Source organism: Chlorocebus sabaeus, chromosome 8 (genome assembly GCF_047675955.1).
Source record: "Chlorocebus sabaeus isolate Y175 chromosome 8, mChlSab1.0.hap1, whole genome shotgun sequence".
NCBI classification, from domain to species: Eukaryota; Metazoa; Chordata; class Mammalia; order Primates; family Cercopithecidae; genus Chlorocebus; species Chlorocebus sabaeus.
Window position 1 is genome coordinate 103,407,250 of NC_132911.1, and position 19,221 is coordinate 103,426,470.

Here is a 19,221-nt window from a genome sequence, read left to right on the forward strand (position 1 = left end):
TAGGCTATTAATTATTGCCTCAATTTCAGAGCCTGCTATTGGTCTATTCAGGGATTCACCTTCTTCCTGGTTTAGTCTTGGAAGAGTGTAAGTGTCCAGGAAATTATCCATTTCTTCTAGATTTTCCAGTTTATTTGCGTAGAGGTGTTTATAGTATTCTCTGATGGTAGTTTGTATTTCTGTGGGGTCGGTGGTGATATCCCCTTTATCATTTTTAATTGCGTCGGTTTGATTCTTCTCTCTTTTCTTCTTTATTAGTCTTGCTAGTGGTCTGTCAATTTTGTTGATCTTTTCAAAAAACCAACTCCTGGATTCATTGATTTTTTGGAGGGTTTTTTGTGTCTCTATCTCCTTCAGTTCTGCTCTGATCTTAGTTATTTCTTGCCTTCTGCTAGCTTTCGAATGTGTTTGCTCTTGCTTCTCTAGTTCTTTTAATTGCGATGTTAGAGTGTCAATTTTAGATCTTTCCTGCTTTCTCTTGTGGGCATTTAGTGCTATAAATTTCCCTCTACACACTGCTTTAAATGTGTCCCAGAGATTCTGGTATGTTGTATCTTTGTTCTCATTGGTTTCAAAGAACATCTTTATTTCTGCCTTCATTTCGTTATGTACCCAGTAGTCATTCAGGAGCAGGTTGTTCAGTTTCCATGTAGTTGAGCGGTTTTGATTGAGTTTCTTAGTCCTGAGTTCTAATTTGATTGCACTGTGGTCTGAGAGACAGTTTGTTATAATTTCTGTTCTTGTACATTTGCTGAGGAGTGCTTTACTTCCAATTACGTGGTCAATTTTGGAGTAAGTACGATGTGGTGCTGAGAAGAATGTATATTCTGTTGATTTGGGGTGGAGAGTTCTATAGATGTCTATTAGGTCTGCTTGCTGCAGAGATGAGTTCAATTCCTGGATATCCTTGTTAACTTTCTGTCTCGTTGATCTGTCTAATGTTGACAGTGGAGTGTTGAAGTCTCCCATTATTATTGTATGGGAGTCTAAGTCTCTTTGTAAGTCTCTAAGGACTTGCTTTATGAATCTGGGTGCTCCTGTATTGGGTGCGTATATATTTAGGATAGTTAGCTCTTCCTGTTGAATTGATCCCTTTACCATTATGTAATGGCCTTCTTTGTCTCTTTTGATCTTTGATGGTTTAAAGTCTGTTTTATCAGAGACTAGTATTGCAACCCCCGCTTTTTTGTGTTCTCCATTTGCTTGGTAAATCTTCCTCCATCCCTTTATTTTGAGCCTATGTATGTCTCTGCGTGTGAGATGGGTCTCCTGAATACAGCAGACTGATGGGTCTTGACTCTTTATCCAGTTTGCCAGTCTGTGTCTTTTAATTGGAGCATTTAGTCCATTTACATTTAAGGTTAAGATTGTTATGTGTGAACTTGATCCTGCCATTATGATATTAACTGGTTATTTTGCTCGTTAGTTGATGCAGTTTCTTCCTAGCCTTGATGGTCTTTACATTTTGGCATGTTTTTGCAATGGCTGGTACCGGTTGTTCCTTTCCATGTTTAGTGCTTCCTTCAGGGTCTCTTGTAAGGCAGGCCTAGTGGTGACAAAATCTCTAAGCATTTGCTTATCTGTAAAGGATTTTATTTCTCCTTCACTTATGAAACTTAGTTTGGCTGGATATAAAATTCTGGGTTTAAAATTCTTTTCTTTAAGAATGTTGAATATTGGCCCCCACTCTCTTCTGGCTTGAAGAGTTTCTGCCGAGAGATCTGCTGTTAGTCTGATGGGCTTCCCTTTGTGGGTAACCCGACCTTTCTCTCTGGCTGCCCTTAAGATTTTTTCCTTCATTTCAACTTTGGTGAATCTGGCAATTATGTGTCTTGGAGTTGCTCTTCTCGAGGAGTATCTTTGTGGCGTTCTCTGTATTTCCTGGATTTGAATGTTGGCCTGCCCTACTAGGTTGGGGAAGTTCTCCTGGATGATATCCTGAAGAGTGTTTTCCAACTTGGTTCCATTTTCCCCCTCACTTTCAGGCACCCCAATCAGACGTAGATTTGGTCTTTTTACATAATCCCATACTTCTTGCAGGCTTTGTTCATTTCTTTTTCTTCTTTTTTCTTTTGGTTTCTCTTCTCGCTTCATTTCATTCATTTGATCCTCCATCGCTGACATTCTTTCTTCCAGTTGATCGAGTCGGTTACTGAAGCTTGTGCATTTGTCACGTATTTCTCGTGCCATGGTTTTCGTCTCTTTCATTTCGTTTGTGAGCTTCTCTGCATTAATTACTCTAGCCATCAATTCTTCCACTTTTTTTTCAAGATTTTTAGTTTCTTTGCGCTGGGTACGTAATTCCTCCTTTAGCTCTGAGAAATTTGATGGACTGAAGCCTTCTTCTCTCATCTCGTCGAAGTCATTCTCCGTCCAGCTTTGATCCGTTGCTGGCGATGAGCTGCGCTCCTTTGCCGGGGGAGATGCGCTCTTATTTTTTGAATTTCCAGCTTTTCTGCCCTGCTTTTTCCCCATCTTTGTGGTTTTATCTGCCTCTGGTCTTTGATGATGGTGATGTACTGATGGGGTTTTGGTGTAGGTGTCCTTCCTGTTTGATAGCTTTCCTTCTAACAGTCAGGATCCTCAGCTGTAGGTTGTAGCTGTAGGAGATTGCTTGAGGTCCACTCCAGACCCTGTTTGCCTGGGTATCAGCAGCAGAGGCTGCAGAAGATAGAATATTTCTGAACAGCGAGTGTACCTGTCTGATTCTTGCTTTGGAATCTTCCTCTCAGGGGTGTACTCCACCCTGTGAGGTGTGGGGTGTCAGACTGCCCCTAGTGGGGGATGTCTCCCAGTTAGGCTACTCAGGGGTCAGGGACCCACTTGAGCAGGGAGTCTGTCCCTTCTCAGATCTCAACCTCCGTGTTGGGAGATCCACTGCTCTCTTCAAAGCTGTCAGACAGAGTCGTTTGCGTCTGCAGAGCTGCTGCGTTTGTTATTGTTTACTGTGCCCTGTCCCCAGAGGTGGAGTCTACAGAGACAGGCAGGTTTCCTTGAGCTGCTGTGAGCTCCACCCAGTTCGAGCTTCCCAGCAGCTTTGTTTACCTACTTAAGCCTCAGCAATGGCGGGCGCCCCTCCCCCAGCCTCGCTGCTGCCTTGCCGGTAGATCACAGACTGCTGTGCTAGCAATGAGGGAGGCTCCGTGGGTGTGGGACCCTCCCGGCCAGGTGTGGGATATGATCTCCTGGTGTGCCTGTCTGCTTAAAGCGCAGTATTGGGGTGGGAGTTACCCGATTTTCCAGGTGTTGTGTGTCTCAGTTCCCCTGGCTAGGAAAAGGGATTCCCTTCCCCCTTGCGCTTTCCAGGTGAGGCAATGCCTCGCCCTGCTTCAGCTCTCGCTGGTCGGGCTGCAGCAGCTGACCAGCACCTATCGTCTGGCACTCCCCAGTGAGATGAACCCAGTACCTCAGTTGAAAATGCAGAAATCGCCGGTCTTCTGTGTCGCTCGCGCTGGGATTTGGAGACTGGAGCTGTTCCTATTCGGCCATCTTGCTCCGCCACCCGGTTAGTCAAGTCGCTAATTTTTTTTAAATACTTTTAGTAGAGACGGGGTTTCACCATGTTAACCAGGATGGTATCGACCTCCTGACCTCATAATCCACTCGCCTCGACCTCCCAAAGTGCTGGGATTACAGGCATGAGCCACTGCACCCGGCCTGAAATAGAAGTTCTGGTGTTTACTTGTAAATTATTTTAAAGTCTCATTTCAGTCCCTTCTTTGTATAAAAGTTGATACACCTAGACACCTTTGGAAAAGGAATCAGCACTCTAACTTCTAGTTTAGAAAATGGAAAGCAATCTGTTTTGGCTTGCAGATTATTTACTTCCTTGATACAACACTGAATACATAATGAAGTCCAATTACATTGGATACTTCTAAGTGTTATCCACCAGCGACAAAGAGTTTTGCTACTTTTTACAATATGAATAAAGAGCACTGAATCTTAAAAGCGAAGTATCATAAAAATCTGTTTATTTCAAAGTAAAATATCTATTATAATATAGGAGTAGAGTGAGACTTTTAGATCAACATCATTTTCTTCTTTATTCTCCCTTGTCTTCTTCTTTGTGTCCATAAACTGCTGTTGTGTTAAGCGCTCTCTTGGCTGTGGCAGTTGCTGCTATTTTGCATTTCACTGGTGGCAAGGCATAGGGAGTCCTGAGGAGGTGGGTTGGAATTGTTGATGGAATCAGTGCGCCCGGTTAGTGATTTGAAGTGACAGCCAGTCTTTGCCTGCTTCCTAGGCTTCCAAACCAAGGTGTCTCCATCCTTCCCATCCTCTGCCCCAGCTGGCCTTGTCAGATGCTTTTCCTCACTGTACTATCGCCTACCTGCTTTCAGGTACTGTTGGATTCCAAGCATAAAAGTTTAAAAAGAAGAAGAAGAAAAGAAGTGAGTTCAATTTCAGAGTTTCATTTTGAGTTGGCTGCACTGAATCATGTTGTATTTTACACAATTCAAGTGGTAACCAAAGACATACGTAACTCTGTGAATGTTTGCTAAGGGTTAAAAGAAATAGTGAGCAGCACTTCAAAAGACCACTTTTATCAGATTTACTGGAAGCCCTGACAAACAAGTGAAATGAAGGGTTTTTTCTGAGGAAGAGCAAATCTGCCAACACAAAGAATACAGTCTTAATCAAGTCTTCATGAAAGTCTTGATTCATCTGGGAACTGAATTGGGGCTTTCTGAATCTTTAGGTATTCCTTATGATATATGATGAGATGTGGGGCAGGGGATTAGGATTTTTTGGTTTTGTTTTTCTTTAAGACCTGGTCAACCCAGAAGAAAAACAATTATTACAGCTTTGTCAATACAAATGCCTTATTAAAGTGAGATCGAACTCACTCTGAACCAAATTTATGGCTGTGGGAACCAAATTTATAAACAGAATAAATTTATGTTTGTCATTTATGCTGACATATTTCCTACCTTCTGTTACTCCTCATAAGACTTTCTCCTGTTTCTTTGGCTTAGGGACAGCAGTGTAAATGTACTCATCAACATCAGCAGGAGTTTATTATTTTTGAGAGATTCCTATGACTTGAATAAATCCAGAAGTGGTCTGAAAGAGCTTCCAATATGAAATAGTTATCTGTTTATTATATGCTTAGGCTTCTTTAATCTTAGTTTATCTGGTATATTCCCCAGTGTGTTGACCCTGAAGAATGTGTAATATGAATCCTATATTCTAGAGCTGATGATGGAATTAAGGAGAAGTTAAATTGAGGACAGGACAGGAAGACTAGGAGTCATGCCCCTCATCTTCTAGCCATTAGACCATAAGGGACTAAAGGGTGACTTTCGAACTTAAGCCATTTCTCTGGGATTCTGACACACCTTTCTGCTACTACAGCTGTTTTCAGAGTTTCATTTTGAGCTGGCTGCACTGAGTCATGTTTTGTATGATTCAAATCATAAACAAAGGCATACTTCCCTCTATCAATGTTAATGACTACGGTCATATCCAAAGTAGAGAGTTTAGCAAAAACCAGGAAAGGAGCCACCAGACCTGTCCTGAATTAAATTTTCATTAACCATGCAACCTGTATTTTTCTGGATGTTCCTAATTTCAGTTATTCTATTTTATCAACCCTGTACATTCAGGCATACTTTACAAACCAGGTATACTAATATTTTGTTGGGAAATAGTCATTTGGGATTCCTTAGATGAATTTTCTAGACTTTTACAGTTGCTTTAATTTCTAATTTCTGTTGTGCTTTCTGCTATTACCAGTTGGTTTATTGTGTCTCCTATTAAGTCATCTCCCCTGTAATTGTCCAGGGTAGACTCCTGAGTTTGATGCCAGATAGTCAGGTCTTCTAACTTGTGCCAAAAGAGAGGCAACTGCACAAAACCCACTTCACTTACTTGGAAAACTCTTATCTACATTATCAGACTTTGCTATTCCCCCAGTTTATACCTTGAGAGAAGGGCATCAAATACCTACTGAAGTGTTTTTTCTTTTTTCCCTTTAATTTTTATAAATGTTTGGTAAATAGTGCTATTTTGTCTTTAAGTCCTGAATAATTTATATGTCAGCATATGTTTAGGATCATCCTAGAGATGATCATTCAACAGTACTTTAAAAACATGCATATGTGTGTGTATGTATGCAGATAGATTTTTTTACATTTGAATTTACTGAATCTGTGTCCTATTTCTTTATTCACTGATCAATACGTTTTTAAGCTCTTCTCTTTCAGTGTATGAGAGTCACACCATTCTCTTTATCAGCAGCATAGTATTCTATGCAGCATTTATGGTGCATTCATAATTTATTTTATATTTATCTATAGATAGATGTTTAACATTTCCCAAATTGTTAATATTTCAAATGATGTTGCAGTCAACTTCTTTGGACACTTACTTATATATTCTTAAGTGTTTCTTTAAGGTACAGTCCTACAGATGGCCTTTCTGATTCCAAGGACATGTACATTTATAATTTTGATAAACATTCATTGTCAGACTTCTCCTCTGCTCATGCAAAAATGCTGCAGGCATACCCTTATCAACCATCCATGGGAGAATTTGTTTCTTCTCCTTCTCCCCCAATATAAGATATTATCAATTTTTTAAATTTATGCTAATCTGATGGATGAAAAATTGTATTTCTTGTTTTAATTTGTATATCCCCGATTAAGAGCAAAGCTGAGCAGAGTTTTCCTATTTTTCATAAGGCAGTGCTCTCCAGGAGGATTCAACAGCTAAAGGTAAAAACAAAAGCTTAAAAATGCTTTAAGAAACTAGGAACATATATAATTACCTAGGAATAAATTAATAAAGTAAAAGTTGACAGATTTTTTTACCATATGTGTTTAAAAAGTATGCATGCAAAAAGCATCAGAATACAGTTAAATGGCTGCCTCTTTACATGAGGAAGGCTTTGCTAAATAAGGCAAACAAAACACTAATACTCAAAATATATAAGGAGCTCCTACAAATCAGTAAGAAAAAGAACTCAAGAGAAAAATGTGTAAATAAATTCTTTGTAGATGAGGAATCCTGAATGGCCAATGAATGAAAATACTTAACCTGCTTGCTTTTTTCCCCCTATTAATAATATAAAATAACTGTCTTATGTCAACCATATAGATCTTCTTGATTCTCTTAAATAATTATACAGATTATTTATTTAAACATTAATCTGTTGCTGGATATGTAGGTTGTTTTCTATTTTTGCTATGGTAATTCTCCAGTATGTTTATTTACACACTTCTTATTTGGATTAAATTCCTACACATTAATTTCCTAGGTCAAGTGATATACACATTTAAAATCTGTTATGTATTATAAAATACTCTCCAGAAAGGAATTAATGAGAATGGACCTCTCATCACAAACTACCAATACAGGCATTATCGGGTGTTTTTTTTTTGTTCTTGTTGTTGTTTCTGTTTTTGTTTTTATTTGAGACAGGATCACACTCTATCACTCAGGCTGGAGTGCAGTGGCACAGTCACAGCTCACTGCAGCCTCAAACTCCCAGGCTCCGGTGATCCTCCCACTTTATCCTCTCAAGTAGCTGCTACTACGGGGACTACAGGCATAGGCACGCGCCACCACGCCCAGCTAAATTTTTTTGTATTTTTTTGTGGAGCTGGGGTTTCACCACATCACCCAGGCTGATCTCAAACTCCTGGGTTCAAGCAATCTGCTCACCTCGGCCTTCCAAAGTGCTAGGATTACAGACCCATTGTCAGTTTTTTTAGTCTTAGCCTGTCTGATAGGTGAAAATTTCTACCTTATTTGAAAATATTTGTTTCTTTAATTATTAAGATTTAGTATCTTTTAATGTTTGTATTTTTTAAATGTTTGTATGCCATTTGATTTTGTTTACTGTTTTGTTTAGTAATTTTCATTTTTGGTTTATTCTATCCACTGGTTTTTCTGTTGGTACCTACATTGAATATGTGAACTCTTTATATATTAATGGTATCCCTTTTCTTTCACTGTCACCTACGTTACAACTTCATCTTTTTGTCATTTGACTTTTTACTCTGTTCTTGGTGTTCTTTGACAAAAGTTTTGTGTGGTCATATATGTCAGCCTTATGTTTTTTAGTTTTAGTGTCTTATACTTATTATTGTTGATATACAATAGGATAGTTAATGCACATTCCCTCAGTATGCATTATTTTGCTACTTGGAATCTTTATTTCTAGAAAAATGTAGAAAGTTGATTAAATATGCCACAAGGATAACAATTCTCAGCGCCATGTAAGTTTGAATATGCAGTTACTGTAACTTGTTTTACTTATCCTAAGTCTTACTTGCCAGTTTTTATACATCATATTAATATTTCTACATCAATTTAATCATCTCTGTTCATTATTGTGTTTATGTCTTTTAAGATCTGTGTTTTCTGTTAGATTGTTGTTTTACCTGCACATTGTATTCTCTTCAAAGTGATGAGTTATGTCTCCTTGTTTAGATCTATATGGTACTACTTACCTGATAATAACCACTTTTGATGATAGCTGCAGTGATGGGACCCAAAATTGATGCACAGGTCCTAGCAGGTTACATAGCTGCTACAAACTGATTCTAGATCCTACCAGCAAAGACTTTTTAATCATCCTTTCACCAGACTTGACCATTATATTTAAAAGAGAGAATAGCACCGTGTTACTATGCAATGGATCTACTATGCATATTCTCACTGCTTTAAAAATCACTGATGATATAAAAAGAGAAGAGTGCACTAACTTAGTGTTTGATCTTGGCCACATAGATCTAACATCATGATCAAGTGCTTTCAGCATTTTCTTTGAAATCACGTAAGGTTCATATGTGCCAAATTTCATAAGGATCACATGATAAGGTCAAGAAATACAAATTCCAAAGCAGAATTTATATGCCCACTTCACATATGACAGCGATACTAAATAACCATATGTTGAATATAATACACTGTATGTAAATGCTGTTCTTGAAAGCAATCCAGTCAATAAAACCTAAAATAAATAATACTTTAATAACACATTTCAAATAGACTGAAAATGGAATAGATGGACTCTATGGCAAGAACATCCCTATAAAACTGACATTCAGAGACCATTAAAACACAGAGAGTAAAACAATCATGAAACTAAAGAAAAACTGTGAATATTTAGAAGTTTTTTAAAAGTGTACTACACTGTACGCCAAGATACAGCAGTCGTTTTTATTTAAAGAGCTATTTCAATAAAAGCTGTGGATTCCTAAGTATTAAAAAGCAAATTCAGCTTGCCACAACCAATAACCAAAAACACTTTTTAAAAAATATACAATATTACCCAGATTTTAAAAATATATAGTATTAAACAGAAAAAAAAAGTCAAAACAGAAAAAGCTCATTTTCATTATAATTAGGATTATTAAGAGACTGACCAATTTTATCATTAAAGAAGGTTATAGGAAAGCTACTGAGGTTAACTTCAAAGGCCTAGCAGTAAAAAGTGATTGTAATGTCAGTAAAACTCTGAAACAGATCAAATAGCCCCTAAGTAGTACTAATCTACTGTATCTTTGAAAATGTATATGCTTTTTTTTTAAGCTGACAAAATTACCCTTTTTTCATTTAATTTGTTTTTAATAAACATTTTTAGAAATATCCAACTATTAAACTGTTAACAGCAGCTCAGAATACAGAAACTTTACCTTCCCTCATTCATAATATGAATTCAGATTTGGACATTTTTTTTTCTTCTTTGTCCTAGTTCTGGAAAACATGGTTTTGTCATCCCACATTGTACAGTGATAGTTTATCTTTTTCAACACGAGTGCTTGTTTATGTGTACAAACAAATGAAACAATGAAGCTTGCATACAATTATTTAACCAGTTTTTCTCTCATTTATTAACTCAAACTCATACATGAAAATGAGATGTTTGTGATGTGATTGATGTTTTTCATTTCAATTTTGTCACTTTAGATCCTGGAAAGACTCTGCCTGAAGCCCTTGATTATTGCACTGTTTGGCTACAAACAGTGCCTGGAGAAATAGACAGCAAAAGTGGTATTCCACCTTCCTTTATAACACTACAGATTAAAGACTTTCTGAATGGACCAGGTAAGAAAGTCATAAAATTTACATGTGTGTACATTTTTTATGTGAATATATTAACATGTGTATAGGATCTGTTAGTACTCTTGACATTCCATGCAAAAAAATGAATACTTCACTTTTTCCTAGAGGTGTATGCTTTTTAGGCTGCCGATTTTAGAGATCAACAGGCAAATATAAGTATGCATTAAGAATTACCTTCAGTCTGACAAAAAGGTAGTTATCAATTAAAGAGCAGTTGACTGGAAGCCAAAGCCCCAATATTTTATTTCTACCTTTTCTATTAATTAACTGTATGATCTTAAGTGATTGATCTAATCTTCTATACTTCAGTTTTCTTACCTGTATATGAAGAGGATAGACTGGATGGATGAATGGAAGGAAACATGATATATATACATAAGACAGTATACATAGATAGTTTAGATTTGATAGTTAAATGTACCTGTTTCACATGCTTAGCAAAGTGCTTGAGACATAGTAACTACTCAGTTTTAGATACAGATATCAAAATTTTTTGAGAGCTAATTATGTCCCAGGCACTATGCATTTTAGGAGTATGCACTATAGTTATTCCTATTTTATGAATAAGGAAGCTAAGACTTAGAAAAGTGAAGTAAATTGCCTAAGGTCATAGTGACAGAGAAGCCATTCAAACCTAAGTTTTTATGACTCCAAAGACTAGAACTTAACTTCTGTACTACACTAATTTGGGCATAACTAAAGATTTTTTCTTTATTCCTCGATCTTCCTCCTCTGTCTTTTCTTCCTTCATCTCATGTTCTTCCCCCTCTTCTGTTATTTCTCCCTCACTCCATATAGTCTTAGCTATTTATTTAACAAAAATTATTGCATTTCACTTTTTGTTTTGTTATTTTATACTTACAGTGCTTCAGAGTGTTACCCACGAAATGAGTATTAGTTTCTTCATTAAGAATTTTATTTCATTTTATTTTTTATTTTTTTATTTTTTTGAGATCATCTTGCTCTGTCACCCAGGCCAAAGTACAGTGGTGCAATCATATCTCACTGTAGCCTCAATCTCTGGGCTCCAGCAATTCTCCTGCTTCAGCCTTCCAAGTAGCTGGGACTACAGGTGTGTGCCACCATGCCCAACTAGTTTTGTTTTTTTTTTTTTTTTTTTTAGTAGTGATGAGGTCTCACTATGTTGCCCAGGCTGGTCCTGAACTCCTGGACTCGAGCAATCCTCCTTCTCAGCTTCCTAATGTGCTGGGATTACAGGTGTGAACCACTGCTCCTGGCCATTAAGAATTTAAAATAGGCTGGGCACAGTGGCTTACACCTGTAATCCCAGCATTTTGGGAGGCTGAGACAGACAGATCACTTGAGGCCAAGAATTCCACATCAGCCAAGCCAACATGGTGAAACCCTGTCTCTACTAAAAATAAAAATAAACATAAAAAATTAACTGGCCATGGTGGCACGTACCTGTAGTTCCAGCTACTCCGGAGGCTAAGGCACAAGAATTGCTTGAACTGGGAGGCAAAGGTTGCAGTGAGATGAGATCGCACCACTGTGCTCCAGCTTGGGCAACAGAGCAAGACTCTATCTCAAAAAAAAGAAAAGAATTTAAAACGATGATTTTACAGCTGTCTTAAGATCTCTAGCAATACTCCGCAAGACATGAATTTTAAGGAAGGAAAAATATTTATATATAGACTTTGTTGAGTATGTGTGTTGTGGCATGCTAGTGTACTTATGATCCATACTACAGATGGAGAAAGCCAGTCATGGATTAAACAAAGACTGAAACCATCTCCACTGACCTTGTCACTGGGGCCCAATTCTTCTTCAGCGTATTTTTCTAGTGCTGGGATTATAAAGGTGTAGAAGTATGAAGAACTATTTCTAATCTTGATAAACTCTAGATATGGTTTTAAATACATGAAGGAAAGCAAGAAACTGAAGGATAAGCAAGTCGTTAAAGTGTAGGAAGAAGCCTTTGGAGTGAGGTAATAGACTGGAGAAGTGTGAGTCCTAGTATTTGGTTAGTGAGCATGAAGTACCATATTTCATTCTATCTAAGCCACTATCAATTGTAGAAAAACATTCTATGTACCACTAAAAATGAAAAAAAACATATGCTATTTACACTGTGATACAGTGCCTTTTTATTACATCAGTGTGAAGACAATTTCTGATTTCAGAGTTGTTCACACATTAAAGACCGAACACAATAGAATAGATATAATAGGGTAAAAACATGTTAGTTCATGGAAAAGTGACAGGGGAAACTTGGATTTACTTATTTCTCAGTTTTAGTTTCACATTCGTTTTATTTTTAGGCACAGTCACTTTGTTCATTTTGGCTAGAAAATTATCTTGTAGTTTACATTTGATTGATTTGTTTGTTAAAAAAATGGAATTTGAAAGTTGATGGTAAATTAGATACAATATTTTCAAGGCAACCAAATAAATTGAATTTTAAGACAAATGCCAATGAATAAATGAAAAATTATGTATTTACAATTCTGGCATTTAATGTGACTCAGTAGTAGAAATGTGATTTTTTTTTTTTTTTTTTTTTTTTTTTGAGTCGCAGTCTCTGTTGCCCGGCTGGAGTGCAGTGGTGTGATCTCGGCTCACCGCAACCTCTGCCTCCCAGGTTCAAGCGATTCTTCTGCCTCAGCCTCCCTAGTAGCTGGGACTACAGACACACACCATCACACCTGGCTAATTTTTGTATTTTTAGTAGAGGTTGGGTTTCACCATATTGGCCTGGCTGGTCTGTAACTCCTGACTTCGTGATCCGCCCACCTTGGCCTCCCAAAGTGCCAGGATTACAGGCGTGAGCCACCGTGCCTGGCCAGAAATGTACTTTTTAAAGTAGTTGCACTTTTGTGTTTCTTAAGATACTTTTCAAAGTTGAGAATTAAATATATACAATTTCTGATTTTATGTCCATGCTATAATAGTGATAATATATTTGGAGATTTAAACTTTTAAGTAAATGAATTGAAATAGTTATTTTACAGCAGCACTTCTCAAACTTGATTCTGCATTTGAAACTTCCCTGGGGAGTTTGTTAAAATGCAAATGGTGATTTAATAGTTCTAGAAGGTAGGGCTTGAAAGTCATGTCTAAAAAGCTCCCAGATAGAGTAGATGCTATTGGTCTGGGACTGTAGTTTTTGTAGCAAGTTTTATATGGCTCTTACCAAAATTCTTTTTAAAAAATTATACATGTGACTTATCATATATGATTTTTGTTTTTAGTATCAGTCTTTGAGAGCCAAACCACAGATATTTTGGGGAACAGGACAGGGCAATGATAAAGAAAGATGAGTGGTTTTTAGAATGGTGCTTTGATTATGGAAAATCGAATATAATATCCAATGGATGATTTAAGTTCTTCAAAGTCTAAAACATTTTAAACAAAAGTACATTTTTTTTATTTGAGGGAAGATTAGTTTAAATGATATATCAGCTGTGTGTGACTTCCTCTAAAACAGTAACCTAACAGCCTTTAACTGCTCCAGAATTTCCTAGCTTAGACAAAAATTTTCCTACTGTAAGCAATTTGTGATTTAGAGTAGATAAGTAGATGTTATTTCATAGAGTAATTATATTATCTCACTACACAGCCAGATTGGCATGCTACTACATTAATTTAGGAGTCAAATGGCTATAGAAGATAGTGAGACTTGAATACCACTAATTAAATGGGAATAACAGGACACATTAAAACAGCTTTTACTATATGAATGTATTATTTTATAGATTTTGACAACTCAAGGAAATTATATTTTTTCCAGCTCCTAGGGAGGATACTATGAGGAATATCATTTATGTTGAGATTGGGCAAACAAATTCCAGCTTTATAATGTTCCCTAATAACATTCCTTTTCCTTGAAGAAAAAGCATTACAAAAAAATAATAAAAGCACTACAAGTAATACTTTTAGTTTTTTAGGTAATGTCATTGTGTTATCATTAGAAATCTTTAGCTACTATTATGTTTTAATCTGTATGCATATCTATTTAAGTATCATTCCAGAGAATGTCTTGAACTATATTACTAATTTCCATTTATTTTTTCTTGCTCTTTAATGAAAGGTATAGTAACAAAGTTATGACCCTGAATTAGCCAGGCGTGGTGGTATGTGCCTGTAGTCCTTGCTACTCAGAAAGCCAAGGTGGAAAGATTGCTTGAGCCCAGGAGGTAAAGGCTGAAGTAAGCTATAATCACACTACTGCACTCCAGTTTGGGCAACAGAGTGAGTGAGACCCTGTCTCAAAAAAAAAAAAAAAAAAAAAAAAAAGTTAACAACCCTTAAAGGTAGAGGGAATACTGATTACAACTGTCTAACCTTAAACTTTCTTCAAAAAGATGTAAACTTCACAGCTTTTGAAATTTAGCCTTTTAGATTTATTTTGTAGGGATTATTTTCTCTAAACAAGGTGATACAAATGCTGTTCTTTAGCACTTGTTTTTAGAAAAATAATGTGGAGTTCTTGAGTATTCCCCTATTTCATCTGTTCACCTAATGGTACCTTAATAGAGCAAATGGTAGGTCCCAACTTCTACATCAAAAACTCTTTCAAAGCTCTCCCAGCCCCCCACCTTTTCCCCCTTGTACCCATTAGCAAGGTCAGTGGCTTGGAGAAACCTGGAAAACAGCAGCTACCAGAAACCCACTAGAATAATATCTCCAGCAGGTGATAGATTAGTTGGAACAAATTGGAACCATTGCAGTTCAGCAATCCTGGTTTCTTTCAAGCTGTTTTTAAAATGTCGTCATTTTAGTACACAATCTAAACCCTGCGGAACAGTCCACAGCAGGTTAATTTGAATCATATGATATGTCACTGCCCTCAGCTGACATGAGCTCTATTCCATGTGTGAAGCCATAATAAATCCATTCCCAACCGAGGAAAATTCCCCGTGAGAAGGTGAACTATTCCAGGCCTCACACTGGCATGCTAGCCCTCCGTAATTGAAAGCAGGGCCACCTGTTCCCAGCACAGTTAGCCTATAGAAAAAAATTAACATTAGATCAGATACTTCTTATATTGAAAAATCAATCATACTTCTTGCAAATTCAAATTCAGCTGTGAAGTGTTTGGTATGACATCATACAGAAATGTAGGAATGTGCCCACTTGATCCCATTTTAAAAGTTTTGTTAACCATAGGATTCCTTAACTTTGAAATGCAATTTTTTTTTTAATTTAATGAGAGCTGACACGTGAGAAGAACTGGAAAGGGTGCAGATTTTTCTAATTAACTCAGGGTTATTTGCGAAAACATTTGAGCCCTCTGGTATTTTTTTCATTGTTCTTTCACAAAGTTTTGAGCCACTGTCATTGTAGCCATGAAATGACATTTAAATGACAACAAAGAACAAAAATGCCACATTAGGAAAACATTCCCAAGTCATTTATATTTTATTATAAATTAATGCTTAGCATGCCACATTCATCATATAATTTAAATAACATGGTTATATCAAACACAAAACAATTAATGCAATTTCACATTTCTTTTAGTGTATTATACATAGTGTCTATATTTGAAATGCATGGCCACTGGTCTTTTTCTCCTAATAGAATCACTTCTTTAGTTTCACCTTGTTTAACTCATTCATTAATTTACCTGTCTAGTTTTCAGTGTTTCTGATTTCATTCTGGCTTCGAATTGGTTTCATCTCTGGTTTTATTTTATTTTGATTTTAAAAACCTGTTGAATTGATTATAATCTTGTTTTGAAGACAGTTTTCTCCTTATATTGTATGGATTAATGTAACTGTTTTATAGGTTACAATGATTTTCATTTCTACTTTAAAATAATTCCTAAACATCCTTAAACAATTCCATTTCCACAGACCGCTCTGATTTGAATGAAAATTTGTACTTAAATGCTGTAAAATAGTAAAAGAGTTCTTAGGTACAGTAACACACCATTCGAGTAAGTTTTTTTATATGAATATAAAGTAGAAATTTTAGGTTGTTTACCCCCAAATAGATGTATTTTTTAAGTGTTTTTACCTTTCTTGGTTAACCCTGCTTTTATGTTATCACTGAATTTATTACTCAGTGGGCATCAATTCAGACATATCTGAAGGTAACTGATTCCGGAGGATTAAGACACCTGGAAAAGATTAATCAAATAGTGTCTTGATTTTTCTGGAGGAGAAAATGAAGAACAAATAATATAATTTTTTAATCTTTAAAATTTTTTTCAATCACAAATTTCAGATGGATTTTTGGTTACCTACTTCAAGCTTTATTGAGGTATAGTTGACAAATAAAAATTATAAACATTTAAAGTGTACAATGCGATGTTTTGATAAATGTGTCATTGAGAAATGATTACCATATTCAAGCAAATTAACATATTTATCACCTCACATACTTACAACTTTTTATTTGTGGTGAGAACCCATATGATCTCCTCTTTTACCAAGTTTTAAGTATATAATACAGTAGTATTTATTAATTGTAGTCATAACGCTGTAGATTAGATCTCTAGAGCTTATACGTTCTGCAAAACTGAAACTTTGTACCCATTCACCAACCTCTCCATATTTTCCCTTCCCCCAGCCCCTGGCAACGAACATTCTAATGTCTCCTTTTATAAGTTTGACGTTTTTAGATTCCACATATAAATGAAATCATGTAGTTTTTGTCTATTTCTGTTTGGTTTATTTCATTTAGCATTATGTCTTCAAGTTCATCCATATTGTCTCAAATGGCAGGATTTCAATCTTTTTAAGGGGTGAATACTATTCTATTGTGAATATGTACCACATTTTCATCCCCTATTCATCCATTGATGAATACTTAGGTTGATTCTACATCTTCACTATTATGAATTGTGCTGCAATAAACACAGGAGTCCAAATATATCTCTTCGGCACACTGGTTTCATTTCCTTTGGATCTATACCCATTAGTGCGATTACTGGATCATATGGTAGTTATGTTTTTAATTGATTGAGGAATCTCCATACTGTTTTCCATAATGGTTGTACCAATCTGTATTCCCACCAACAATGTGCAAGGATTTCCTCTTCTCCACATCCTTGCCAACACTTGTTACGTTTTGTCTTTTTGATAATAGCCATTCTAGCAGGAATGATGTCTTTCATGGTTTTGATTTGTATTTCTATGATGGTTAGTTATACTGAGCACTTTTTCATATACCTGTTGGCCATTTGTATGTCCTCTTTTGAGAAATGTCTGTTTAGGTCTTTTTCCTATTTTTAAAATTTGGTTCTTTGTCTTCTTGCTATTGAGTTGTTTGAATTTCTCATGTATTTTAGATATTAACCTCTTATATAGTTTACAAATATTTTCTTCCATTCTGTAGGTTATCTCTTAATACTATTGGTTGTTTTCATTGCTAGGCAGAAGCTTTTTAGCTTGTTGTAATCCTATTTTTGCTTTTGTTGCTGGTACTTTTCAGATAATATCCAGAAAATCACTGTCCAGACCAATGTCATAGAGCTTTTCCGCTATGTTTTCTTCTAATAATTTCATAGTTGTTGGCCTTATTACATTTAAGTCTTCAGTCTCTTTTGAGGCTTTTGGGTTGGTTTGTTTGTGTTTTTTGTTTTTTGAGTGACAGAGTCTCACTGTGTTACCTAGGCTGGAGTGCAGTGGTGTGACCACGGCTCACTGCATCCTCGAACTCCTAGTGTCAAGGGATCCTCCTGCCTCAACCCCCGAAGTTTAGTTGACTTTTGTACATAGTGAGAGAGAAGGATCTACTTTTATTCTTCTGCATGGGCTATCTAGCTTTCCCAACAGCATTTATTGAAGAGACCATCCTTTCCCCATTTTGTGTTCTTGACACCTTTGTTGAAAACTAATTAGCTAATACATGCATTTCTTTCTGGGTTCTCTATCTGTTCCATTGGTTTATGTGCCTGTTTTTATGCCAGTACTATACTGTTTTGGTTATAGTTTTATAGTATATTTTTTGAAGTCAGGCAGTGTGATGCTTCTAGGTTTGTTCCTTTTGCTCAGGATTGCTTTGGCTATTCAGGGTCATTTATGATTCCACATAAATTTCAGGATTGCTTTTTCTATTTCTGTGAAGAACGTTTTTGATATTTTGATAGGAGTTTCATTGAATCTGTAGATCAATAGCATGGGCACATCAATAGCATGGGTAGGATGGACATTTTAATAATATTAATTCTTCCAATTCATGAACACAGGGTATCTTTCCACTGATGACCATTTTATAGTTTTCAGTGTACAGATTTTTCACTTCCTTGATTAAATGTATTCCTAAGTATTTAATAATTTTTTTAGCTATTATGAAATGAGATTGTTTTCTTAGTTTCTTCTTCAGTTCTCTGTTAGTGTATAGTGTTCTTCTCTGTTAATGTATAGAAATACTATGGGTTTTTGTATGTTGATTTTTAATCATGCAAATTCACTGAATTCTAACAGTTTTTAGAATGTATTCTAATAGTTTTCTGGTCAAGTTTTTAAGGTTTTCTATATATAAGAAAACCTTAAATGTTATAAGGTTATCTGTGGAGACAATTTAAATTCACCTTTTCCTATTTGGATTCCTTTCATTTCTTTCTCTTGCCTAATTGCTTTGTCTAGGACTTCCAATACTATATGGAATAACAGTGGTGAGAATGGCCATTCTTGTAGGGTTCTAGATTTTAGAGAAAAAGCTTTCAACTTTTCCCTGTTCAAGATGATGTGACCTGTGAATTTGTCACATATGGCCTTTATTGTGTTATGGTATGTTCCTTCTATACCTAATTTTTTGAGAGTTCTTATCAAGAAGGGATTTTGAATTTTGTCAAATGTTTTTTCTGTATCTTTTGAAATGATCATATGGTTTTTGTCCTTCATTCTGTTAATGTGATGTATCACATTTATTGCTCTGCATATGTTGATCATCCCTGTGATGATGCCCACTTGATCACGAGTAGATTTTTAATGTGTTTTAAATTCAGTCTACTACTGTTTTGTTGAGGGTTTTTACATCTATGTTCATCCTGGATATTGGCCTGAAGTTTTCGTTTTTTGGCATGTCTTTGTCTGGTTTTCATATCAGGGTAATACTGGCCTATAGAATAAATTTGGAAATATTTCCCTCTCTTCAGTTTTTTGGAAGAGTTTGAGAATAATTGGTGGTATTACATATTTAAGTACTGAATAGAATTCAGTGGTGAAGCCA

At 36.0% G+C, this 19,221-nt stretch overlaps 1 protein-coding gene across 7 annotated transcripts in view; it reads left to right on the forward strand.

The window, feature by feature from the left end:
- Window positions 1-19,221, forward strand: part of VPS13B (vacuolar protein sorting 13 homolog B) — an 870,718-nt gene that overhangs the window by 647,334 nt on the left and 204,163 nt on the right. For all 7 annotated transcript variants that reach the window (XM_037999868.2, XM_073018246.1, XM_037999863.2 and 4 more), the window contains exon 35: window positions 9,922-10,059. In XM_037999868.2, coding sequence (XP_037855796.2) covers window positions 9,922-10,059 — 138 coding nt within the window. The remainder of the gene's footprint in view (window positions 1-9,921; window positions 10,060-19,221) is intronic.